Source organism: Anser brachyrhynchus (genome assembly GCF_964034855.1).
Source record: "Anser brachyrhynchus genome assembly, chromosome: 4".
NCBI classification, from domain to species: domain Eukaryota; kingdom Metazoa; phylum Chordata; class Aves; order Anseriformes; family Anatidae; genus Anser; species Anser brachyrhynchus.
In genome coordinates, this window is record NC_137698.1 from 889,311 (window position 1) to 916,499 (window position 27,189).

The 27,189-nt window shown below is 37.1% G+C and overlaps 2 protein-coding genes across 7 annotated transcripts in view; one reads left to right on the forward strand and one right to left on the reverse strand.

The window, feature by feature from the left end:
• Positions 1 to 27,189, reverse strand: part of LOC308193935 (bifunctional heparan sulfate N-deacetylase/N-sulfotransferase 3) — a 389,183-nt gene that overhangs the window by 13,471 nt on the left and 348,523 nt on the right. Inside the window, exons 24-27 of one of the 2 annotated variants that reach the window (XR_013950072.1) lie at positions 6,494 to 6,642; positions 2,108 to 2,406; positions 1,820 to 1,959; positions 1,557 to 1,634 (exon numbers count right to left, since the gene is read on the reverse strand). The gene's annotated coding sequence lies outside the window, so the exon portion shown is untranslated. Of the gene's footprint in view, positions 1 to 1,556; positions 1,635 to 1,819; positions 1,960 to 2,107; positions 2,407 to 6,493; positions 6,643 to 27,189 lie in introns of those variants that run through there. The other variant, XR_013950073.1, reaches the window with a different exon arrangement.
• The window catches only part of PRSS12 (serine protease 12), a 44,063-nt gene that overhangs the window by 4,672 nt on the left and 12,202 nt on the right, over positions 1 to 27,189 (forward strand). For 4 of the 5 annotated variants that reach the window (XM_080589111.1, XM_080589108.1, XM_080589109.1 and 1 more), the window contains exons 2-12: positions 2,045 to 2,188; positions 4,098 to 4,236; positions 6,468 to 6,646; positions 8,805 to 8,955; positions 12,121 to 12,299; positions 12,946 to 13,087; positions 14,036 to 14,232; positions 17,218 to 17,359; positions 21,323 to 21,528; positions 22,102 to 22,180; positions 24,066 to 24,188. In XM_080589111.1, coding sequence (XP_080445237.1) covers positions 2,045 to 2,188; positions 4,098 to 4,236; positions 6,468 to 6,646; positions 8,805 to 8,955; positions 12,121 to 12,299; positions 12,946 to 13,087; positions 14,036 to 14,232; positions 17,218 to 17,359; positions 21,323 to 21,528; positions 22,102 to 22,180; positions 24,066 to 24,188 — 1,681 coding nt within the window. The remainder of the gene's footprint in view (positions 1 to 2,044; positions 2,189 to 4,097; positions 4,237 to 6,467; positions 6,647 to 8,804; positions 8,956 to 12,120; positions 12,300 to 12,945; positions 13,088 to 14,035; positions 14,233 to 17,217; positions 17,360 to 21,322; positions 21,529 to 22,101; positions 22,181 to 24,065; positions 24,189 to 27,189) is intronic. The other variant, XM_080589112.1, reaches the window with a different exon arrangement.

Genomic DNA, 27,189 nt, shown 5'->3' on the forward strand with positions numbered 1-27,189 from the left:
CACCCACTGGATACGCTTACTTCCTTGCATTTGCAAGTATAACTTAATCTCTTTTAAACAGTGATAGCAGATAGGAAAGATTCTGACTTGGGCAGATACCAGGGCAACTAAAATTACCAGACTGTATGTAAACAACGTGATTGACCATCAGTAACCTCGGGCAGAACATAATTGAAAGAAATGTGTACACATTTTGAGCATATATAAATGATTGAGTTTCTGTGAAGATGGTAAATCTGTATTCTTCAATAAAGGGCTGAGTGAATGCCATCCTAAGACCCCAATATGTGTCCTAAAGCTGCCTGTCAGTCCCGCTTTGTGCTCATGTGTCCTTTTCTCTTACTCTTGTGGGGTCAATTCACCTCTCCTGCAGGGGCTCCTTCCTCTTTCTGACCAGTGCTGAGGAGGGCACTGAGAGCTATGGGCAGGGTCCCTGTACTCACTTGCATTCCCTGTTATTGAGCTTGGTGCTGAGGCAGTAAGGGATTGATTAGCACTTCAATCAGAGGCTTGACACCTTACTGAGCTGTGTGCATTTCTCAGAGCACTGCATGCAAGCCGGAATAGATATTACTGTGCTGGCTCTGCTCCCATCATGTTTAGTTTTCTTCAGCAACCAAACCAGCCCAAAGCTTGCAGCTGAAAAAATCTGAGATTCTGCCATATCTACAACTCCAGAAACCTAGATGTTCCATTACATATGCTGAAGCTAGACCTGTTTGCTGAGAAGTAATTCAAATGCTCTTCTGCAGAGCTGCCCTAGGGAGAGCACAGAAGGAAGCCACTTGGAACACAGGTGTTGAAGTGCAGTATGGACTTGTGGTGTTAAAATGTAATAGTAGAAGACTTAACCAGTGAAATTAAGAATTAAGGATTAATAAAATTAAGATTTAACTGGTATCCTTTTGATCATACTAAATATTAGTTTTCTTGCTACCTATGAAGTAAAAGAGTGTTTCCTGCTCATTTTAACTAGGCAAACACTGACTACCCTACAATGAAGATACTAACACATTCTTAATAACAAAGATAGAGTCATCAGCTAATAACAGTAATATAGCATAAATATACATGATGGTAGATAATGTTGGTCAGATTGCAATTCCCTATGATCCGTTTGCACATGAAATAAATCTGTTTCATTATGAAGTAAAAGTTTTGGAAAGTCTTTTGGAAAGGAAAAATAACCTATTGAAGCAAAGCGACATATTTTAAAGTTCTGTTTTTTGAGGTATCAATTTTACTGTAATTAATGCATCTCTTGATCCAGTAAAATAACCACCAGGGGCTGAATACTGCAACATTTTGAATAAACTACAGAACAATCATTTTCTCATTAATTTGCTCTTTGGTTTGCTTGCTACATAATTATGACATCATAAGCTAACACATACTTCAAAGTGCATATGAAACATATAGAGTACTGTATCATTTTACTTTTGTTAGACTCAGTGCTGAAATACTGAGCAAGAAACACTTAGTCTGGGCTTCGTAAAATACTAAGCAACCTTCTGAGGGGAGGTTCAACTTTTATTTAAAAAAAAGGCTTTACTTACTGTTTTTCCTGAGGAGCAAATGCTGGATTTTGCCATGGATATTTTAGGTTAGGCATAGCTGTAGATATCAACACCAGCCTAAGAGAAAAGTATGAATCAATGCAACCATGTTAGAAATGGTTTTCTTATACCATATATTCAGTTAATAGTTCAGACGTAATAAAAGGTTTAATATTAGTTACATGTAACAATAGGCTCTCTCTTTATTTCCTTTGAGATTATAGGTTAAAATCAAGAATATTTTAAATTTGTTAAAAATTTACCTTTAATAATCATATTGTGTCTTTTTCCCATATGATGGTAGCTTGTTCTTTACTGTAATTTCTTGTGAGATAAACAGAGGTCTGTTATATATTCTACTGTCTTTCAAAGAATGTTGGTGTTCCTATAAGCAGCTGTAGATCTGCAGGAAAAAGGCAAACCAAAATATTTTGTTGAGATATGAGATTAGGTTTTTTTTAAATCCTTCATTTTTTGTTTTCCTATAGGTCTTGTCACAGAGGCACATGGAAATAAGGCTCTGTCCCTTCCAGTCCTTGTCCCTTCCTTACCGACTGATACCAGTAGTATGTTTTTCCACCTCAAGGAGGACCATAAGTCACCTGGGGTTCTCTGGGCAAGTGGGCAGCAGGGTAAAGCCTGTTTTCTTTGTTTAACAGTATGTGTCCACAGTGAGATCTCCATGCTTCTCAGACTTCTTTCATGAGGCTTCCATTAGACAGGCAAAGGATTTCACATTTATTTTGTTTTTAATTGTTGGGAAGACTTGCTGATGTGTGAAAGTTATCTCTGGTATCATCTTTTACTCTGTGTACATGAATAAATTCTTCCATTGTTGCCATTGGGAATTCTGCAAGTATAGAAAGAGCAGTTAGCCACATTCTGCCATGGAGGCATTAGAAGATAATTTTAATCGTCTAGTACTCCCTTATCCAAATATTTGCGTAGAAATGCTGTATAATGTGTACTCAGGAAACACTGTATCTATTTCAATAGGTGTCATGCAGGACCTTAAGCAATCATGTACAAAAATAAACTCATTTTTGGAGACGACATCTTCAAACAATTTCTGGAATGGCAGGAATCATTTTGCTATGACTACAATTGATATTTGAAGTGGAAATAATAGTCTACACTAAAGTCTGGTGATGAGCAGAAATAAACAAAATTCCAGAGCCTGTCTGTATGTGTCAGAGAAGCATGAAAAGAAAGACTATAAAGACAGAAAAACAACAAGCAATATGTCTACAGTGTTGCTATAATTAATCCATTAATCATCTTCTGTGCTGAATGATAGCTCACCCTGTAACATAAGTTGAATAACTTTTGTTTGTAATTTACTGCACAGTAAGTTACCGCTGAGAAAATAAATAGGAGGCAAAAAGGGACACACAAAATCAAATTTGAGGTTAATTAATTCCTCAAGTCATTTGGCAGTCATTTGGCTTGGGAGTTTTATAAACTATACTGAACTAAATTCAAACCAGAACACAATCTGAGTGAAAGCTGAGAAGAAAAAGTAGATCAACCTATTTTTGCTATTATTATAATTATTATTATATACTCATATATGAACACATATACAACGAAGGCAGGGACAAACATTGACTTTTCTACTGCTAAAAATGCTGCAAGCTGGATGATGGCATAGCTTCTGATTTTAAGTAGATCACAGAGCAGAGGCAGATGGATTAACTGAGATTTCAGGCAATATTAATGCAAACAATTAGGCTGTTTGATAATTTAACAGAAATTCATTCTTGCTGAATTACTGTTCTGACTCTTTGTTCTGCTTCTGTAGAGTTAGACCTATAATCAGCTTTTTCCCACCTTTATAAGTGCCACTTGGCTACATTCAACAGCAAATACATCTTGCACCTCAAGTAAAACTACTGTAATATAAAAATGCAAAATCTATTAATTTTCTTGGATTTGTGTGTTGTTGCTCTCAAGAAGCAGACTTTTTTTTTCACTTATTTTAGAAAATTCCTAATGTTTTTAGCTTGTTTTGTCTGAGAATTTCCTTAAAACCCCTCATGAATTAATAGAACTACATCAAGTGTATTCCTGTCTGAGAACAAGTATGAACAAATGCATTCTTTGGCTAAAATAAACTACTGACATACATGACATACATAATCTTACATGGCTCAGAGCAAAAGCTATGTGTTTGTTTTTTTTTTTTTTTTTATGCTGGATGGACTTATGTGGAAGATAAAAGCGTAACATGTAGATAGATTTTGCTCATTTGGGTAGAGATTATACAGTCTGTACATACTTTCTTTTGGTGGTTAGCTCTTTAACTAGGTTGTAGCCTCAGAAGAATCAGAAAAGTTATGGAATAAGGTTGTCTGCTTTTATATATCACATATATATGTTAGATATGACAGAGTACTTCTTAGCTTACAAGTGTGCAAAGTAAGATGGTAGTGCATGAAACAGGAATTCACTCTGCTGAAGGAAAAACAGATTCGGAATCTATTATGTAGGATAAATGAGCGATGGACCATCTTGGAGACCTAAGTTTCTTCTTTTAACTAGGGTCAGTGAGACTTCAAGGTGGCAAGAATGAGTTTGAAGGCACAGTGGAGGTTTATTTGAATGGAGTCTGGGGAACAATCTGTGGCAGCCATTGGGACAATAATGATGCAACAGTCATATGTCGGCAGCTTGCACTTGGGTAAGTTTTAATCTGAGTAAAAGTCAGTGGACTTATTTTAATGACATTACAATGTAAAGGGTGATCTTTTGCTTCTTTAAATTGTGTTGTATTTCAAAGAGGTCACTGTGTGAATCAGTATTTCATCTGAAAGCTGTGTGTGGGATCTGACGAAGAGCAGAGGAAGGGTAGATCTGTGCTTTCAAAGTAAAACAAAATCTGCTTTAGTAGGCATCCAGGAGATGTCCATGAGCACAGAAACATGAGGTCTGATCCTAATCTCGCTTTTGTAAGTGTCAATTAAGGGCAGCTCTTGTTAAGTTACTGAGTCTATAAAAATGTAAATGTGGTCAGAATTAGCCTCTCCATGGCCTCCTAATCTTAGGAATATTCCTGGTTTCCAGGAGCATGGTGTTACCCTGGTAATCGTCCATAATATCCTGCCAAAAGACATCTGGGAGGCATCCTAGATTTTTTTGGGAAATGTGGTATTTTTGCTGTGTGCATCTTCCTGCAACTAGATAATCTGTATGGTTTACTTTTACTGTTACACCTTGATAACTAAACACACAAAAAAAATCAAATTTTGCAGCTTTACGTTCTCATGAAAACATTTGATAGGGTCAGGGTAATATTGCAGTGTTTGAAAGTCCCTGAACTGTGCTAACAGCTCACTGTCCTTATTGACCACTGTTTCCCTCTGCTGTCAGAGGGGATTTAATCAACAGGACCTTTTAACATAATTTAGTCATTCAACTCTAGATAATGCCTATAGTGATGCTGCAATTCCAATAGCAAGATGAAACTGAGGAAAAGGAAGAAAATGCCCATGCCTTCAGGAAGCTTTAAAAATGCAAATTCAGCTTCTAGAAAATCAATATTATCCAAGTTAGGCAAACAAATATTACTTGGATATCCTCCCTTAGAACTCCGTTCAGTTTGCAGTTTCTCAATAAGCCACAAAGTATGGCTGGATTTATTGCCTTACTAACATTTCTTGCAGTTACATATCAAAGAAGTGATTATGTTTGCTACAAGCAGCAGGGGCTAGGATACCATATTTGCATTGTGGCATTCCTAATTGTTATTCCACTTTTTAAGACTGCAAGCCAGAACAATATCTAAGCTGTTTTATAATGTTCAATATTAATCTGGACACACCATGCCAACTTAAAAAATACAAGGATTAGATGGGATAAAAGTTCAGCCATCTGGAGGCTGTGATTTTGCTTATGACTTAGGTGCCTACATGCAATATTTCCTTTCCTCATTTGAATTTAAGTCCTTTTTGCCTTCCATATCCATATCCATCCCATTCCAATAAACATTTCAGTTGAACAAGACTGTTATTAGCAAAAGTAGTTCAGTGATATGGGTAAATGGCTGGGTCTTTTTAACAGAAATGTCTTAAACTTGAATCCAGGCCAAAAAAAAAAAAGCAAGTGTTTGAAAGTATTTGAAATAGCATGTAGTTGAAAGTTTATGTTTATGTTGTCTTGAGTATTTGGCAGAAATGTGGATCTATACACCACAAGGTGAATTCACTAGGTTTTAGTGATGGTTTTCAGGCGCTTCCATTTTTCTGCTCCTTTGACTTTACAATACTTGGGTTTTGTTTTTAATTTATTTTTGTTGGGCATTATATGGAAGATAACATTCAGTAAGTAGATTCAGTCTGGGAAGGAAAGGAAGCTGTTTATAAATGTTCAGGGGATGGATGCATGGATGCATGGATGGATGGGAATGGCTGAAAAGACAATAATGGACATGAGCCTGACCTAATGCGGCATGAGGTGATTTTAAAGCCCTGTAGCATAACCATATTATATGACATGCATATGGGGAAGGGAGAAAAAGGCCCCTCTGCATTATTTCTCTTGGAAGTGTATCTGTTGCGGGATGGTACTGTAGGTTCACGTATGGACTGTGGAAGGAACTTCTGTGTTGATTTTTGTAGTTAAGAACTGGGAGAACAGGAATGTGGCTGGCCTTGCAGCAGCACAGGCCAGTATACTAAAATATCCCATGATAAAATGTCAAGATCTGGGTCACATATGTAACACTGTTACTTTGCTCTGTGCAGAAGACAATGCTGAACTGTATGAAAATGTGATGACTTTACACTGTTCAAGAAAGCCCTTTCTTTTCTACCCCAAGATTTGTATATAAGTACCAGGAATGAACAGATTTCACAAACAAATGTTCCACTCCCCTTGCCCCCAACTCTAACATCCTGATTATTCTTCTTACAGTGAAAAAGGTACAGCAAAACACATACCATTTTCTGGACTGGGCCTTATTCCTGTTTACTGGAGCGAAGTGCGTTGTCGTGGTGATGAAGCAACTATATTGTCATGTGAAAAAGACATCTGGCAGGATGGAACATGTCCTCAAAAAATGGCTGCGGCTGTCATGTGTAGCTCTTCCCTGGGTAAAAAAACAAAACAAAACAAAACAAAAATATGGTATTTACCTTATTTAAATGGAAGTAGTAATAATTAATCATTATTAAATAAATAAACTTTGTTAGACTTCTTGGAACAGGAAATTAAACAGATTGACTCATAGCATCATTAACTATTTCAGATTCCACTATGCTGTGCAAGCTGCAACTTAGCAGAACCACCTTTTACCTTTTTATAATCAAGAAGCACATTGTTGGTTTGAGATCCAGGTTGTGAGGAAGGGTGAAGCAGCTAGAATCCCCCAGGGGACTTCTGGCTGTAAAAGTAGGATCGTTTATCCCTCTCGTGCTATTTATTTATTTATTTACTTACTCACTCAGAGGTTCTTTGGTAGCCACACATGCTACACATCAATTTGTTAGCTTTTCTTGAACAATAGGGAGGAGCACCAATTTCACTCAGAGGCTAAACACAACTTTAGTACAGAAGTGTCTGATATCAGAGTCCTGGGCTTACATTCCTTACTGTAACTGTGTCTGGCATTGCACAAAGAGCTATAAAGTTTTTGTCCTATTCTGTGTACATTTAAAACAGCAGTTCCGAGGTCTCCTACCTGAAGATTGCCACCTCACACATCACTCATACAAATCAAGTGATATTACCAGGAAAACGTATTACCAAGGCTTTTAAGGTATTTCATATCATTTTAACTGACATGATAAACAGCACGTAAATAGGCAGTTATGCCACCAGGTTTAAGATGCTGCTGACCGCAAGGAAGGCTGGCAGTGCTGAGAAGCTTGCAGTGGCAGTTTCTTCAGCTGTAAGCAAAACATGTTGTATGGCTGCAGCCAACCCTGTGCTTCTTTTCCTCTCCTACTTGCATTCCTACCCAAAGGTAGATGCATTTTTGTCCTAAAGCTCCACTATTCACGAGGAATATTTTGATGAATGACTTCCCAAACCATAATTTTATTTTTAATTTAGAAAACAGTAGTGTAGAGGAAAGAAAAATCCTTAAGCTAGGAAAGAACTTGAAGGCCAAGGCAAGAGAAACAGTTTTGCCTAAAGAAACTGAAAACTATACATTTGGAAAATTATACCTTTTGATCATAAGGTTTTCCTTCTGCTTATAAAAATGTTCACCAGAAAAGCTTGTTTTGTTTAGATAAATATATTGAAGGCATTTTGTCTGTTTCAATAATGCTGAAAGCAAGATTATCAATAATTCAGAGCCCAGGACATCTGAAATTAGTTAAATTGATCCTGAGATTCTGCAGACTAGATGAAGTTCACTGAAGTTGCCTGTTCTGCAGGGTTTACTGCCATTAGCATTTTAATTAATTACAAAAGAAACAAACCCAGCAACAACAACAACAAAAACATTTCACACCACTGAATAGTAAGATAGACTTGGAGAAATTCCCTCGATTTTTTTTATTTCAGCCAATAAATAGATGAAATAGTAGCATTAATTGGTTGGAAGGCATACGCAAAAATGAATCACGTTGTACACCATTCAAATGCTATATATGGTTAAACTTTGAAATAGTCTTTTAAATACAAAAGTGACTAATTTTTTTACATGGTTTTAAGCTGTTTCTGTTATAGCTTTCTGTGGAAGTGATGCTTCCAAGAACATTTCCTGCTGCACCACAAAAGGTCTAATTATTTGAAAAGACCAAAAGTGAAACCACATCTCAGAAACAGGCTGACAGGTTAAGGAAGGACACAATACTTGCACAATTAAAGTGAGGCATTATAGTCAATGAGATTTCCATGCTTTCACATGAAAACATGAGGGTGAAATTCTACTTCTGTGGCAATGAAAGAATTTTTTGCCTCTTACAGATTTTGTCTTCTGGGACCAAGCTTGTACAGCACCAGTTTTGCCCTTATTGGTAGAAATGCAACCACTGACAGGGTGTAGTACTTGGTCCTAAGTATCTGTGGACACTTAAGAAACTCGAGAGCAGTACGGCTTCTTGTTTGTATAATATTTTTCATCTTCTGAGAGTGGAGCTCAGGGGAAGCTTGCTAATTTCTAGCAAGTTTAATTTCAGGTTTTCCATCTAATTAGAAAAATTAAAATCTAATTCTTGAGCAGCATCAGAGAAACCCTCTTTTCCCTTTACTATCAGGATAACAAAATGACCTGTTCCTATAATCTGTGTTTGATCACAGCTTCTGTCTTTACTCCGATCCGGCTGGCTGGTGGAAACAACGCTTATGAAGGAAGAGTAGAAGTCTACCATGCGGGCCAGTGGGGCACTATCTGTGATGATCAGTGGGATGACGCAGATGCTGAAGTTGTCTGTCGGCAGCTTGGCCTTGGGTTTGTTTTTCTACATGTTTTCTACTCCAGCAGCAAAGCAGGGAAGGTAGTAAGATACATAGCCTGGAGTTTTCCAAAGATGTTCCTTTAAAATTGCACTAATTCTTCGAAGCAGAAACTACGTTTATTTATAGAAAGGTCAGGTACAGTGCCAATACTTTCAAGTCTCTGGAACTTTGATTTATACGATCCGGTTTTCAGTGTCATATGATAGATGCAATTTTGTCTGTAACACAGACAAAGGATCTTTCTCAGAATAAATTCTGACTTTTTATTGAACATGCATTACAATTTCAGAAAAGTTGCAGTCAAAAACCCTAGGTGAAGACAAGGAAGTTGCTTTTACTGTTAAAATCCTTGCATCCATTTCCATTCAGCTGAAGAGTTTTAACAGCATCCTTGCTTTGGAGCGAGAGCACTGCTTTTGTCAGAAAGGATAATCTTTTTGGCCTACCTGCGAGAATCTCTGAAGATTTAAGTCATGAATCTCTGAAAACTGTCAGCTTGCATGCACTGAGTAGATACCAGTTTGAAATTTTGAAGTAGATACCAAGTAAGATGCAAGTGATTCTGTCTGAACTAAGCATGGTCCATAATCTAGTCATAGCAGCACAACAGAATTTTCTTGCTCCTCTTCTGAACAGCCAGGGGTGATTTTGATACCACACAGAGGATAACTATCCAGTACATGACGAAAGATGCTGCAGAACTGGGAGGCAAAGTGGAGAACTGCTGAATCACAGACGAAGGAGATGGGGACAACTGGGATAAAAGGCAGATGGGTTGGAGAGGGAAAGAATGAGCAAGATGCAGAGACGATACTAAGATATAAAACCAAGGAGGACTAGGGACATATATGAGACAGCCTGGGCTGAGAACTAAACAGGTCAGTGCAGAGGAGATTGGGATAGAATTCACCTGCAAAACTCTGCTGGAATTATGAAGAATTAAAAGAAGTGGCGGTGAAGGCAGCAAGCTTTGTAGTGTTAACCGGTAGCCCACAGAGTGCACTCATTTTTTAACCTGAAACTGAGGCCATGTACTCCTGCTGGTGCCATTCAAATTAGCTCAAAAGGCTGAGATCTGTGCTGTACTTACAAAACTTCTAAACGTACTGGTGAGCCGTGTGGGAACCAACATGCTCCTTTGACACCAGATTTCCATTTTTCCCCAGTTTATTTTCCTTTTAAGTCTAAGGCTTACGTAGAAAAGACTACATTAAAAAAAAAAAAAGTCAAAGAAAGGCATTACAGGTATTAGTAGCATGTAAAGATTGTGTAATGTCAGTTCAGTCCTCTTGTGTATATGGTTAATGATAGAATCATCATTAGATGACCATGCATGTTAATATGTTATTTGGAATTAGAAAGGTCTTTCTAAAGAAAAGGTAATGTCTAATTAAAAATCTCTCAAAAAAAAAAGGTACTAGCTTCAGACTGAATTTACTAACTTGCCCTGATAAATTCCCAGAAGAAAGCAGAATGTGTTTTGCTAAAATGTTACTTGCTGAGTGCTCGAGGATATTTTTGTTTTGCTCAACTGCTTCTCTGAAGCAATTGCAGATCACAGCTCACCTCCCTACTGAGTAAATAAGACTTGCTTTTTGATATTTTCCGTGCACCCCACTACTTGAAGAAGGCATCTGGTCATCAGAGAAACAGTCTGAAAATTCACAGCACTTTTAAGACTGAAGCGCTTCAGCTTAACAATATGAAAAACAAACAGATTTTAAACAAGACATGAATGGAAAACACAGATTATTTAATTTACCTTTCTCATATGCGCTTTTATTTACTGGGCACATATCATCTACATGGTATCTACCACGACTTCCTACTTCCTTCCTTTTCATAGAACTTTTTTCTGATCTTGATTTAACTTTTTGTAAGCCTCTTATTGTTGTTATTTTTCCCATACCCCTTTTACTGTTTATTAAGAATTTGTATGATCACAAACTGTAAATTTAGTATTGTTTTCCTATAGAAAGAGAGAACAGATTGTATAGCTTTATACAAAGCAGTAGAAATGAAATCCACATCTATCTAAATCCATATACGGATCAATAAAGCACTGCCTTAAAAACATGAACTAACGCAACTCACATTGAAAAGGTCACAGCAATGGACAATTCTGACACACCTTTGCAAAAGCCTTTTAAGAGTTTGAATGACTACAGTCTGAAACAAAAAAGCCAAGATCTGTCATGTGTTCAGTATAAACTGAATATCCCTTTCCTGCTAGGTGTTATGTAATGATATTCATAATAAGACAGATATTGAAAACACTTGCATAAAAACAAGACTGGATATATGAATGGAGAAACCATTGAGTGGAAGGAAAACAAACCATGAAAAATCATTTAGATATGAAAGACATTTTATCTTAACAAATAGAACTGGAAAAATCCTGATAGATCATAAAGTGTTGAACATTGCATGATTTCTGTAATGCTGAACCAATGGAGTGTTTTCAGTTTATGTAGGTTTTTGTGCTCAAAATCCCCTATGCTGACATAATGTGTATAACAAGCACAAGGGTACTTATTGGTCTGTTTGCTGTTCTTATTTCTACAACTAATTTACCTCAGGACGTTGTCAATTCACTTAAGATCTCTTTACCACGGTTTTTAAATGACTAAATGGAGAAAAATCACGTTTAGCTGCTTCAGACATGTATTTGAGATTTGTTTAATATGCTTTGGGGTCAACAGATGAAAGTCGCTGTAGGAATCTATAGGATTATTATGACCACATATAAATATTAGATGAAAATTAAAAGTGGAAGCCTCGTACCCATCTGTAAATCTACAATCTTTTTTTAGGAATGTTATGCTTAAAAATTAAGAGACAGAAAAGGAAAGCGTCATAAATATGAAACAATGGAATTTGATGTCAAAAGCACGTTCAAACTATGAAAATGTCAAAACAGCATGCTTAAGTTCAGCTGTAGTTGAACTGAAGCTGAGATGGAATCTGGGCACAGAATGACATCGCAGTAGAGGTATAACACAGGCTGCACTGTCAGCTGGTTACCTGAGCAGCAGCTTCTCAGGCAGTCCTGTTTGCTATTTTAGAAGCTGGATATGCAAGATTTTAGCTGTTCCCACTGCACCCAAGACTCTTCAGCTTGCCTGTACTTGACTCGGTGTTTGTTCCATTCTGACAGGGGTGTTGCCAAGGCATGGAGCCAGGCTTACTTTGGAGAAGGCTCAGGCCCCGTGCTGCTGGATGAAGTGCGCTGTACAGGAAACGAGCTATCTATAGAACAGTGTCCAAAAAGCTCCTGGCAGGAACACAACTGCGGCCACAAAGAAGATGCTGGTGTCTCCTGTACGCCTCTTGCAGGTATTTCAATTACCGATAAACACATAAGAACAACAGTGACACATGCAGAACTGTCATCTCTGGAGAGAGAATTTTTAAAGTCTGCGGTTGCACAACCCCCCCCAGTAATAACATGTTGTGGCAGTATCAAAAAGAGCTGGCTGTTGCCTGTGAAAATTTTAGAGGTACAGAAAACCTCATTATTCCACACAAAGCCTTGGTTCTTCTGCAGCATGCTAACTGGCACTTACTGTACAGGGCACGCCTTAACCATGGATCGCATCTATCAGTAACAGTAAAGCATAAAAGCAATGGGAAAGAGCAGAATACATGAAGAAAATGCTAGGGTGTCTGTACAATGACATCATGCAATTAGAACCCATTCCTGTGAAGTTGGCGTGTAATAAGGGCTTGGGGGATCAAAATCTCACACTTTTTCTCTGGCACTTAAGCAATTGTATTATGCAACACTTCCCAACACCCTGGGCGCATTATGGCATTTCTTTCATCTTCTCATTAAGTGGCATTCAGTGACCAGCACTAGATTTAGTAATCGAATAATGAGATACAGTAAAATATGATGCTATTCATTTTATTTCAGAACAATAATTGGACCTAAGAAAAACTGATTCTTGTTTTTGTTTTTCCTTACTTGTTAATGACACAGATGGTGCATTAAGGCTTACAAGTGGGAAAGGCGGTCATGAGGGACGCCTGGAGGTCTATTATGCTGGGCAGTGGGGCACAATCTGCGATGATGGGTGGACAGAGCTGAATACACAGGTGGTTTGCCGGCAGCTGGGATTTAAGTAAGATTACTTGGTATTAGTTATCTGACTCTTTGACTTGACAATGATGATAGATATTTACATGAACCCTATATTCTTCAAGAGGCTGTTTTATTAATGTTAGGTGAGTACTTCCTAGAAACTACTGAGTTATGATCCATTAAAGCCTGCTTCCCTCAGTCTCCATCAAATATTTATGGCTTCAGTTTAGGTAGGACAAAAAGCTTCAGCTCAGTCTATGGTTCAGCAGTCTCCATTCACTGAGATCCTTCCAATCATCTTTTTGGCTAAGTGATCCACAGAGAATAATAGATTTGTTGTGTTCTACTTTACCTAAAAAAGATCAATTCTTCAAAATCTTTGCTCACGGAACAGTCTTCAAAAATCACAGAGACTTCCAAGGTATAAATCCTTGTGGATCTAGCTCAAAAAAAACCCACAGTCTAGCCCTGAGACACTGTTATGTATTGAAAAATATATTTTAGAGAAATTCCCACTAGTTTCATGAATTCGTTCTTAACTATTTTTCACACTGGCTGTGGTTAGAAGATGCACTCTCACTAGGTAATCATTGTTGTGCCTTCATACCATATCAGATCACATTCAAAAAAGCCGAGACCCTGACATTAACATGTATATATGATACTAAGAACATGCTTTAAGTCCCAAAGTCAGTGAGACAGATGTGTAATTGGTTGAACAGAGGCCTTAATCAAAGGTGATACATTCTCAAGTCTGGTTTAATGTAACAGTAATGCCTTAAAAATATGCATTATCAGGAAACATATGGTGCTCTCATTGATTTTAATGCTAACTGAACCTGCTCTGTCATGGTTAATACTGTCCACTGTTACACTTGAGAAATCCTTACTTCTTAAGAAACAATTCATTTCCATTCTAGTGCTGAAGTATCACATGCCCTCTGATCACTGTGGACCCAAACATTACGTACACGTGTTTGTTACGCAGGTACAGAAAAAGCGTGCCGGAGAGCTACTCAGAAGGAAACTCTGCTCCCATCTGGCTGGATGATGTCAGCTGCTCAGGGAAGGAGACAAACCTCCTGCAGTGCTCAAGGAGAGAGTGGGGAAAGCATGACTGCAGCCATCAGGAGGATGTCAGACTCATTTGCCACCCAGATAATGACAGCCATAAGCTCTCGCTTGGTAAGGCAGCTCTTTGGTAACATCTCAACTGGAGTAATGCTGTGGGTACAGATCCGAGCAAAGCACAGTGTACTTAAAAGGGTGCCCAAAATCTTAATGTTTGGCAGAAGTACTCAGTTTAAGACGAGGAAGGGGAAAAGCTCATTTTTTTCCTGAAGATCATAAGGAAACAGTAGAGAGAGATCAGCATGAATTTGTAAAGTAGCAAAGTCAGATTCCAGCGGTCCCGTTTAGATTCTCTAAATCTAAATGAAGATAACTTCATTGGATTTTAGAACTTTTCAGCCCTTCCCAGTGGTACACTGCATTGCACTCAGCACTCTCCAAGTTCTAAGGAACTGCCTTGTATTATCAAAAGTTGGAGAGGAAACTGTACATTGGAAAATATAAATCAATAGTATATCCTCCTATGGCCTTACATACAGCCAGTCTGAAAAAAGAGCTACAAAGAAAGAAGGCAAATTCAGAGAGAGCAGGAAGAAAGGGTGAGAAGCATGGCATCCTTTCTGTATTACTATTGTCTCTCACCTGATTGTGCCTGGGTGCTGACCAGGACAGAATGACACAAACACAGATCGAAAAGCCAATTCCAATGCCAAAAAGCATACAAACTTGCATGAAGAAAGAATAAAAAACAGTTAAGAAATCAGAGAGAAATACCAACTACATAGAGATATTGTAGAACAAAACACATACAATTGTTTTCCAAAGATTCCTAAATCCAGATGTAGATAATCAAACAAGAATTGTGGCTATCAGATATGCACAATAAAAAGACTGGAACAATGTGTTGCTCAGCATTTCTGAAAACAGGCTTCAGTTTTTTGATTTGCTACATACGAATGTCATTACTTGCCAGGAACTTTTTACAAAATTCTTGCCAATATTCTTTGAAATTTAACCAGGTATATTTTAGTTGATTTCAAAACTAGAATTAACAAAGGAGCTAGTGGAATTAGACTCACTGCTTCTCCTGAAATCTAATGGACTTGTATGTTCTCTGGAAATTACAGACTGAAGGCCTATGTTGGAAACTAAGACATGGATTCACTGCATGGCATTGCTACCTGTTCTTAAAACAATCTGCACTTCCACATGCACTTTTCTAGTCTCTCCCTCTTTCTGGTCTTTTTCTTTACAGCCTTTTGACCTTTAAGAATCCAATGAATGTTTTATTTTGCAGTACAGTTCCATTATGTATAGATGATGTTGAATCATATTTGGTAGAAAGAATTTTCTCAGACCAAAAATAACAGGAATCCAAATCATCACTGCTGTCTTTGCAGATGCAAACCATCTGTGCTGCTTTGCTCAAGTTCCTATAAAGTGTAATCTTAGCTGAAGGAGGTCCGGTTCAGTTAAATGCATCCACATGGCAACATTCTCACATCCCCATTACCAGAAAGTCATATTAATTTTGTGCTCATAAGTAAATACATGCTAAAACACAGGCTGATGAGTTAACAATAAAACAGATATACTGTATTGTGAATATCCCATGCCTCTAGCTGGGTAATATAATTTACACCTAAATCACATTCTTCCAGTGCAACACATCATTTCAACAACAAAATGAAGATGGTGTGTCTAACATTTCCTAAAGGCTTCCTGACTAGACAGGGGACAAAGACTCTATTGTTGCTCTTTGCTTTCCAGCACTTGAAAAAAGCATTTTTTCTCTCCCTTTAAGAATGAATTCAGTGGAAAAATATGAGTAGATGATATAACTTGAGGAAATACAGACATTAAGGGATACTAAAAATACAATACACCATAAAACCCAAAACATTTGTTTAGTGTATAAGATCCTGACAATGTAACTAAACAGAAAGTTGATGAAGCAAACACTTGTAACTGTCCAGGCACTATGAACTCCAATGAGAACAATATGCTTTAAATTACATTTGAAGCAAAAAGACTTTTTTTTCCCTAATTTAATCAGTGAATTAAACCAGATTTAACCAGCTCTGCACCAGATTAAGGTAATTCATGCCCTAAATTAATCTGAATTAAATTTCAAAAGCAAGTATCTCAAAACAGGCTTTTATTTAAGAGCAAAATTAATTAATTTCTCATCCTTACAGTGTTAGAAGAGATTTGGAATAGATTAGAAGGATGAAGGACAACCTTACCAATTATTCAAAATAAGGAATACTAATCAGACAATAAAGATGGCATAGTAGAAGATTCAGAATGTGAGTCTCACTTAAACAGTATAAAGACACCTCAAAGGAATTCGTAACTGTTTTAAGGCTACCTTCATACTATAAAGGAGTCTTAATGTAAGTAAGAATCAAATATGTACTTCACTTAATGTTTCAAAATTTAACTATAGGCTGAGCACTGAACAAATCATGATTAATCAAGTCTGACTAATCCATGAGTGAGATTTTGTATTATGAACATATCTGAATTAAAAATCAATTTAAAATGCTAGAAAAATAATCACACTTTACTGTAGATCATTATGCTATCACACAAAATACGCTACAGAACAGCATGTATAACAAGTAAGTAATAACTGAATTTCAGCACGATGCTGTACTTTTATGATGAGATTGTGGTAAGACGAGTGGTAGCAACCGGTCTGAGAATGGATTTATGAACTCAGGTATAGTTACATTTATCCACAACGTTTCTGCAAGGAGAAGGTGTCCCATGGATGGCTACCACAACAAACACACCTCAGGTGTCTTTGCCATTAAGGGGAAAATTGTTCTGTGCCCACTGTGGTCAAGTTATGCCCTATGCCCTACGCACTATGAAGTTCAAAGCACAGAGAGTACAGTAGTATTTCATAATGCCTTACACTTTGTACAAACTACTTCCTTTTGTCAGCTAGGGAAAAATATGTGACTACTTTATCAGCTGACATTAGGCTTGCTGAGCATAAAGATCAGTTGACCCTGTATGCTGAATGTAATGACTTAAAGTACTAGTTCTTGCTTATGTTGTTGTGGGTTGACAGCTGTAATTTATTCCCAGGTCCTCCCATCAGGCTGATGGATGGTGAGAATAAGAAGGAAGGACGTGTAGAGATTTTTATCAATGGTCTGTGGGGCACAATTTGTGATGATGGATGGTCTGATAAGGATGCAGCCGTAGTCTGTCGACAGCTTGGCTACAAGTAAGAAAACTTGTTGAGCTGTTTCTCAAGTTATCTGTTTGCCATATCTAACAATGTTAAGTTTATGCAACCAAATATCACCAAATTACGTCTGTTGCATAATATATGTCTTCTAAAATTCGTCTGTTTGGCGTAATTGCTGTATCTAACAAAGTTTGCGCAACTCAATATCACTGATTTATGTCTCATCACATAACAGATACATTTTAAAAGTGGTATGTTTGGTATTCTTTTAGAAAAACATTTATACTGTAAGTAGTAGTAGATTATATCTTCAAAACAACAAAACTTGACTTGTATTATCTCTGACTGAATCATCTCTTTGGTCTGCTCCATCCTCAGCCTCTCTAGCCTTTTATATTTCTCTCACAGATGACCAAACTCAATCACTTATCCCCACCTTCTACTTTAAGTCTTTGCAGAGGTAGGCAGTTGGATGGATTCTCAATTTCTGTCATGTGAGAACAGGGGTTTAAGATTATAGGATACAACAAGATACATGTTTCCTGAAGGGCTAAGGATAAACAAATTTTAGAAATCTAAAACTAGGTTCCAGAAACTGGGAGAGCTTGTCGGAAATACTGGATATTGGCGACCCTGTGTCTAGACAGTCGCATTCCACAAACCTGACTGTGCTGTTAAGTACAATGATGAGCTGGAATTGCTTCTGGGCCTAGGAGTTCATGCACAGATCTTTTTGTTGAAGTTTAAATTATATTTAGTGGTGACTTGGCTGTTCCAAAGCAAGATTGGAGCTACTGGGTTCATGCAGCTGAGCTTGGGGGTTGATGAATGTTGTTTCTTTAGTAATAAACACGATGACCCTTTCCTGGGAGGAACTCAAAAAGCACCTAACACTGAAGCTGACATCAGTTTTCCTAAGACTGATCACAGAACTAAACGTTATCATTCAACTCCCTTTACAATGCTATGTTTAGTTCCCAAGTCTTTCCTGCTGGGGAATCTTTAATATACTCAGCCTTGCATTACATTCCTTGGAAAAAAATTACATATTTATTATTACAAATGCGAGAAATGACTGCCTTAAAAAGGAAGAATTGTGTAAACAAAGGGTAAAGATTGAGAACATGTACTTAATTTTTCCTGCATATATTATTCATAATGTCCATGGTTGTCTGTACATTTCTTTAATGAAGTCCTGCATTGGAAAATTCTCAGCTATTTTTTAGAGTTCATTTCTGAGGCCGAAACAAGAGAATCCTTGAATTGGAAAAACCCCTAGGTTCAAAACAATACCAGTTTTAAAGATGCGTCATTAAGCTGGTTTGTCAAACTTGGGATTAACGTTAGGAAAACAAACAAAAAAAAGAAAACAGCCTTACTAATTGGCTAAGAAGTCATGAAAACATAAAAATAATTAATAGCAACCTAGTCAAAGTATATTTGTAGCAGGATAAACACTAAGAGAACGTGCACCTTTTCTGAAGTACTATCTACAACGTGATCGTGTTTAGCATACAAAAGAGTATTTTGATAGAGTGAGCAAAGAGCAAAAGAGGGTTTTAGAATCTCCTTCATTTTTGTAACGAATAAATAAAATTCAATAAAATTGCATTCCTTTCATTTAGGACAAGGTTATAAGAACACACACGTGTGCAACCCCCCAGATAAACACATATCCTGCCGTTAGTGCTCCAAAAATGATCTAATACAGAAATAGAAGTCTTCTCGGCTAGATGGCCCTCTGTATTAATCAACTAGATTTCCTCATTAACAGCATTATTAATAATGGTAATACCACTTCTGAAGAGCTCAGCATGTTATTGTCTATGGCCTTGTGTCTGAGAAAAGCTGGAGGATAAGACCTGAGCCCACCCTTCTCTCCAGGGACAGATCCGAGCAAGCAAGGTTATTTCTCTGATGGTCATTTCTGTACAGACAGCTGTCTTGGCAAGCAACAATTAAGTGACACATGCACCTTCGATAAGGGTGGTCTAAAGGCTAAAAACATTTGTAAGATCATGTTCCAGCATGTAACAAACACAAGACTTTTAACGCTTTTACACTTAAAGCCTTCCTAATTATATGAAATAATTTACTCTATTAACCTGTACTCCTTGCTTTAGGATGCTATGATTTTTATATTTGTTTTCTGGTAGATGTTCTTAAGCAGCTTTGTTCATTTGTTTTTCGTCGAATGGGTGTGGACATACTTCTCATAGCAATTACCTGACAGATTACTGATGCACAGTAAGAGACAGATAGCTATCACATAAAGGTATCAACAGTCTATGCAGTACAAGTTCCATGATTTAATTCATGGCAACGCACGACTGCAATCCACATATGCTAAATTTCCTCCTCTCTGTGTCTTTCAGCTATAATATTTACATATGCAACCTCATACATGTCAGTATTCTTTGAGATTTGCCTGGTAAGCCAGTGGAGGCAGCGCCTGCAAAGTCTGTACAGACAATTATCTACTTCTCTGGGAAAGGCTAAATCTACTGTGGTGACTCACAACAAAGGAGCAACTTTAGAGCAATGCCCTAAAGCAGAAACTTTGTATTCTGACACAGAGATACCTAAAGCAGGTTAAGATTTTGCAATGACAGCCTGTGCTGTCCCAGTATTTTGTAAAACCATACATGGTTCAGCTGCCGTTCGGTATCAGGGAGTTGGACATACTTTCTAGTTCTCTGTAATCAAAGTATTATTCACAAAAGAAAATATTTGGAGCAATAAGAGACACATTGCTTGTGACTGACAAACTAAATCATCCTAAACTCATCAGGCAAAGATTGTCCTATACTGGTTCCAAAGTCAGTTAAGGCTTTGGATTATCTGGTAAATACTTGGTGGCCATGGAAATTAAAAATGTCTAAGGACAGTTGACCTTGTAGTATCATCTCTGTGAGATAAGCATCATGCTTCCCTTTCCTGGCTTTTTACGATTTGTGAATTCTAAATAACATTTGCTATTTAGAAATCCTGTCCCCTTCCCTTCGATACATGGAAATGAAATCCACATAGGCAAGGCTTTCTATGTGCAAGTTTGAAAAACGGAGGAAATTTGTATGTATTGCTTTCATGTTTGAATTACAATATATTCTATGTTATGAATTAAATTATACCAATATGGGCAATTAAGGGCTGGATTCTTTGAGTTTGATCCAGCAGAAATCCAGCGTTAATGAGACAAATAGTTTTGCAGAAATGTGCCACAAATCTGACTTACTTATATGGTCAAGGAAAAGCAATGTTTGGTAAATAGATTTATCCCTTTTTATGTTACTGTTATTAATTCTTGCTGCTCTCACTGACTCAACACTTATTTGTTGGACAACCCTTACTTGCTTTGTATGGCCTCAAAAAGATCCATCACTAACTTTTTTTTTTTTTACATAAGTATTGCAACAGTTACATTTCACTGCCTTTCTCCAATTACATTGCCATTTTAGAATTTAACTATGGAAGTGCACTTTAAAAATGATTTGATTTGTACTCATGATAACAAAATATGTTAATAACTATTAACAACTAATAGATCGTGGCTCCTACTACACTTCAAATATACTTTCCTAGTTAACTAGTCCGTCTTTCTCAGGGAACCAAAACATTAAAAATATATTTTTAGCATTCACAGATGCTGATTTTCATATAAGGATTAAAGGGATTATGAAAAAGCAGCTTTCACATAGTTTTCTTTATAGTAGATATTTGTAATGCCATTACAATGTAAAATACTTGGCATAGTGCCTTTTAACTAGAGACATAAAAGCACTTTTAAAACATTAATGAAGTGCAGCGATTTTGTCACACTATTATTTTTTCCTACTTACAGATGCCATAAGAGAAATTGTCATCTAGTGAATCAGTGACATGACTTGGAATAAAACCTTGGTATCTTCATTTCACTACTGATACTCTATTTCAGTTGTGTAGAACAATGCCTCAAAATGTTTTAATTAATATCTATATCTATATATGTTCTGTTTCCAGAGGTCCAGCTAGAGCAAGGACAATGGCATATTTTGGGGAGGGCAAGGGCCCGATCCACGCAGATAACGTGAAATGTACTGGAAATGAGAGATCCTTGGTGGACTGCATTAAGCAGGACATTGGAACACACAACTGCCGTCACAGCGAGGATGCAGGGGTCATCTGTGACCACCTAGGCAAGAAGACTCCTGGGAACAGCAATAAAGGTGAAGTCCCTTTTTGAGTGGTAAATAAACAACTTTGGATGGGGAACTGGATGGGGATCCGTCGGGATAGGAAGAGATGGAAGTAAGCAATCCCACCTTATAGAGGAAATACTTATATAAAAGAATTTCTAGAAATGCAATTGGAAGGAAATTGTCTGCCTTCACTGTTTAATCTTACTGCTGTGCCAGCACTGCAAATGAATCATTAAGACTATTCCAATGAGACAAGGCATTTGTCTGCCATAATTTGCTGCAACCATGTTTATTAAAACATACAAGGGACATGAAAATGCAAAAGCCTAGACAGCTCCTCAAACCTTTTCAAGGTATAACATATCTTCAGCTGAGGATTGAGACCCATGTGGTACATCAAGTTCCGCTTACACTTTCATGAGGATAATAAAGAAAGAAGCCCATAGAAAGTCCTAGGAGTAAGTCCAGATGTACACTTGAGAAGCAAGAAGGCTGATAAAAACTGTCATGAAACACAGGTAGTGTTTTTTAGTTAACTCTCACTGCAAAATGGATGCTTTTTAAAGTTTAACACTGTCTACATCTCTGATTCTGGCTTAGATTCTCTTGCTTCTGTTTGTGGATTGAGGTTACTACACCGCCGACAAAAGCGAATAATTGGTGGGAAAAATTCTTTACGGTAAATATTTGGTAAAGTAACATCATTTTCAATATAAAGCTTCTAAGACATCTATTTGCAATATGTTGTTTGCGTAACTTATGCTTTTACTGTAGGGTTATTTTGGTTTGACATGAGAAGCAGAAATACACTCAAAGCAAATTTGGTGGGAAATTCAAAAATGTTCATTGGTAAAATCTTGGAGTATTAGTTGAAAATCTGTAAATACTTATGGCTGTTTAGCTACTGGATTGGGTTAAATTTCTTACTTTCGAAATAGTCATTTCACTTATTTTCAGAGGATATCTTGATTCAGGATGTGAGCTATACTAAGAAAGCTATGAATATGGTACAAGGCTATAAATACTACCTATACTGAAAGAAGGTCTGGGTACGATTCACTGCCTGATTTTCCTCCACAAAATGCACCTTTCTGATGAGGACACAGCTATAAAACCAAACAGTTAATTTCAAACAAAGATCCTTTGTAAGTGGAGGGGATTCAAAGAACCATAACAAGAGGAACCTAGAAAACACATTTAAATGCAGTCATAGCAAATTAGGATTACTTACTTTAGTAGGAGACAAATGAGAATAATAAAGAGTGCATTGTATAGAAAAAGGAGGTTGAGAATTATTCTCAGAATACACATACAGAGGACACTGGATGAAATGAAAAGATGACAAGTAGTGGATTGCACAGTTAAGTCTAAGCAAGAAACCTGGTCTCATAATAAAGAAGCACAGAGACATTAGATGAAGCAAAAAAAGTGAGAGAAACCCAACCGTACACTTAGAAATGCTTCAAAATCAAGAAAAAGAATATATGAATGAAATCAGAAAAGGACTCATCGTCACAACAAAGCTCAAAAAGGAAGTGGAAGCTTGCATATATACCAGAAATCCAAAGTTGTCTGAATTACCCCCAGTTTTGGAAACAGATACTAAATTTAAACAGCAATTTTATTTATTTTTTTTTCAAAGTCTAACGTTTTATGCTTTTATGCCTTCTGGGAAGTAAATTTCTCCACCTTACTGACATTTAGCACTGGCAACTCTGAAATAGCATGCTGGTCTAGATGATCTCGGGCAGCTCCTGTACTCCAGCACCTATTCAAACCTATATATTCACCTATACACCTATAACACCTATATATTCAAACCATACACCTATTCAAATTGACAGTAGTCAGAAAATATTTGTTGCTTTTTCCTGATGTTGATGTTGCTTACAGAAGTATCCCTTTCTCTCCCTCTTCCTTCCTCTCAGATTGTGTATTTTGCTAATCTATTAAACTGGCAAAAAACAATCCATCCTGTCTTGATAGGCCTACAATAATGCATCCCGAATCTACTATCCAGAACAGAAGATAGCAGGCTGAACCAAGGTGTTAACCTATTACTTGTGTTTATACAGTTGCTTTAGACCTCTTGATCTGTAAGCTTCCTTTTTCAAACAGCTCAGGATCAACAAGGCAGATAGCAACTCAGACAGGAAAGCAGTCTGGGATACATTTTTCAAGAATTTCCCTTCTTTCCCTTCACCAGTTGACAGGAAATTTCTGGTTTGTTGTCTTGGATAGTATTTGGCGAGGAACCCATAGAATTTATTTCTGGTACAATGAATGCAATCTGAGAAGGGAAAATTAAAATTATTCACAGAGGGAGGAAGTGCTCAGAGTGCTGGGTGTCCAAACAATCCATTAAGTAATCCCAACCATTGTTAAATGGAATTGTGGATGCTGCAGGAATTTAAAGGTATTCTCAACTGCTACTCAATACATACCATGATTTGTAAGTTCTGTCAGTCAAAGAAGCTTACATGGGATTTACAGTCAAGGTAACTGACAAGCTACCTTACCTTTCCGCTTTTGTACCCTGAAAGCAATGTCTGTGCTCTCTGCAGGGGTGGTTGGCCATGGCAGGTTGCCCTCCGACTGAAATCTTCTCATGGTGATGGAAGACTCTTGTGTGGTGCTACTCTCATTAGCAGCTGCTGGGTCCTCACTGCTGCACACTGCTTCAAAAGGTAGGTCTGTCTCCCTTTAGCAATGTAGTGCATTTTCAAACTACATCACATTTCTGGGTGTAGGCAAAAACATTCTGGTTCAAGCCCATTGAAAACTGTTCAAAAGAGTTCATCTTTGACTTAAAAAAAAAACACCGAAAAACTGACATCCTTTGCCCCCAGATAAAAACAAACAATAAAACTATTCATTGAAATATTCCAGGTGTCATCACCCAAGAGATTTATATTCAAAACTTCAGCATTTCCATGCAAAAGCATAGCCAATACTTCGGATATTTTAACAGATCTTTCTATTCCAACAAAACTGCAGCCTATGTCTTCTAGCTTATAGCAAAGACAAATGAGCAAACACTGAACACAGGAACTGTTTTTTTTTTTTTTTTTTTTGGTAAATGATTGATGTTCTTATAGTGACTAGTTGTATTAGTCCCCCAAAACTCTTTGTAGGGTAAAGCATTATTACGTATTTTGCAGAGTCTAATAGGAAAGTAAATCCGTAAACTGGACACTAGTGAGACTGAAAAAGTTCTGCTCATTCTTCACAAATAGGCTGGAGCAACTGCCTTACTCTGTTATTTCACAGCACAAACAGAACTGTGTCTTTTACAGCTATCTAAATAAAGATTGTGTCCTCTTTAATAGAACTTCTTCAAACAAAGAAATAGTTGCCTAAAATGCTATGCTAGGATATTTTCCGACACTGGTATCTAGCAAACTATGCCCAATTCAGCTTCTTTCCACGTAGACTGCAATTTACACTCTGTTATAAATCACATCTGGTCTACTTGGTCTAACTTCTTCTGCAGTTTCAATATCAAACTATTATCTAGCTTTTCTAAATGTCTTTTCACATTTTTGCAGAAACATGTTTTGTTACTGATGATTCTCCTATTCGGTTTTTATTATATGCCCTTTTCAGTATTTTTGACATCAGAAACTCATTGCCATGAAGTTACTGTAGTAAAAAAACACCAACTTGCAAAGTAAGGAAGTTGGTGTAATATTTTAAGCTTTCAACAGACATTATTTCACTGGAACTCCTGCAGAAGATTGCAGTACAGACTGGAATAAAAGTGTAAAAGAACTGCATTGCAGTTCTGAGGAAATTTGCTAAAATTGGCCTGAGTGGGCTACAAATGTTTAACCTTTGGACTTTCGAGCCTTTCCTGTTGTACACTAGTAAGTAAAAAGAAGAGTCAGGCATATTTTTACTCAAGTGAATAGGAATCATTACCTTTGCTTAGTGCCAGATGCACTTCTTTTTGTTCTTATGGTTCATGAAAATCATGAAAGATTTTTCTTAGTAATATTTCAAGTTGAAATGGTCAAACTCAATAAAATTACTGCTTCCTTCCACTGGTATTACAGTTGTTTCTGTGGACCTATGAAAGCACTTCGGCTGCTGTCATCAAAATTCATATAAAATGGCTTCATATTCCCATTGATCATCTCTATAGTGATTACTAAGGATGCACCTTAAACTCTTGAGAAAGCCTTTGATTAGAGGCTTGAAAACATGCCAGTCCTTTCTGTTGTTTTACCTCAAAGATCTTCTTCAAGCACAGGGAAGAAAAGGAGGTCACAGGAAGGCAGTTACTGTGTGCAAATCAAGATCTTAGCTACCCAGCTGTCCTCTTTATTAGAATGTTTTTACACATTCGATGATACAAGTTAGTTACTGCTGTGCCTGGAACTGTGTCCTTGCAGTTCCCACTCCCCAGAGAACACATTACCTGCTCTTCCCTATGGCTTGCTTATTTCACTGGAGCTACAAGTCATAACAATGTGCTGCCAAAAGCATGCTCATTTTGGATCCTTTCCTGAACACCAACATAAGGGGAAGCTGAGTGGCTGTTCATTCAGCCACTCAAGGGTCTGTAACAGACTCTCCTAGAACTGTTCATTACATGTTTACACATTGTTTTACCCCAGATGTTGCATTTAAAATAGCTAAATCTAAGCATGTGGCTCTGGCAGACGACGGATGCACTGTTTACTGTAAAAGAGAGAAGACCCCTTTGGTTCCGAGCTGGCACTGGACAGACAGGACAGAACTTCCTAATGCTCTCAGAGTGATTTTCTTTAGGGCTAGGATAGGTTTCTAAGAGCTAACTATAGATCAAATGCCTTCTTCACATATTTGCCATGGACAGACAAGAGAAAGTCTAGTATACCATTTCCTATATCCTGGAAATCAGAGTACTGCTTAAATAACAAAAGTGACCTCAACTGTATTATAGATAAAAAATTAAATACTTAAATATTTTTTTTTTGCATGATGGTAGAAATTGTTTGCCAACAGTATAGAAGCATTACTAGTTTCTGTGATCTCATATATTCAATTGAGATAGAAGGTTGTTTGAAGCTATTTTTCCTTTTACAACCCACCCATCATCTTATTAGCAAGATTTGTCCTGAGTGGTTCTGACAGCTACAGGGAATTTCCAGTCCTATACATGAAAAAATATTAACTTTGGATAATTAGAAATATGAGGCATGAAATAAAAATGAAATTAGAATGACCACGTCATTTTTAGAATAGCACTTACATGTGATTTGCTGCACAGAGCCAAAAGTGTATCTATAAATTATACGACAGTATTTTCAGTGACCTTTTGGAAATGTTTTTGGCAGATTACGTCAGGCAAAATATATTCAATGCTAATGACCTGGTACATTTGTATTCTAATATAGTAACACTCACATGTGTACCAAAACGCAGTCAAATATTACTTTCAAGTATTCAAAGATAGTATCTAGCAGTTCATTCTGGGGTATAGAATCCTACTTAAAACAGCTTTTAATGGCAACTAACAATGTTATAAACAATGACTAGCAAATATTATCAAACCATTTAGTATTGTTAATTGGCAAAGAAACCCATCATTTTACTTATTTTATTGGGCTTAGTTCTATCATTTAGACGCTTAAGTGGAATGTCATCACAGTTATGAAATTTGAGTGGAAAAATATAACTGAAGGAGATGTCAATAACAAACCC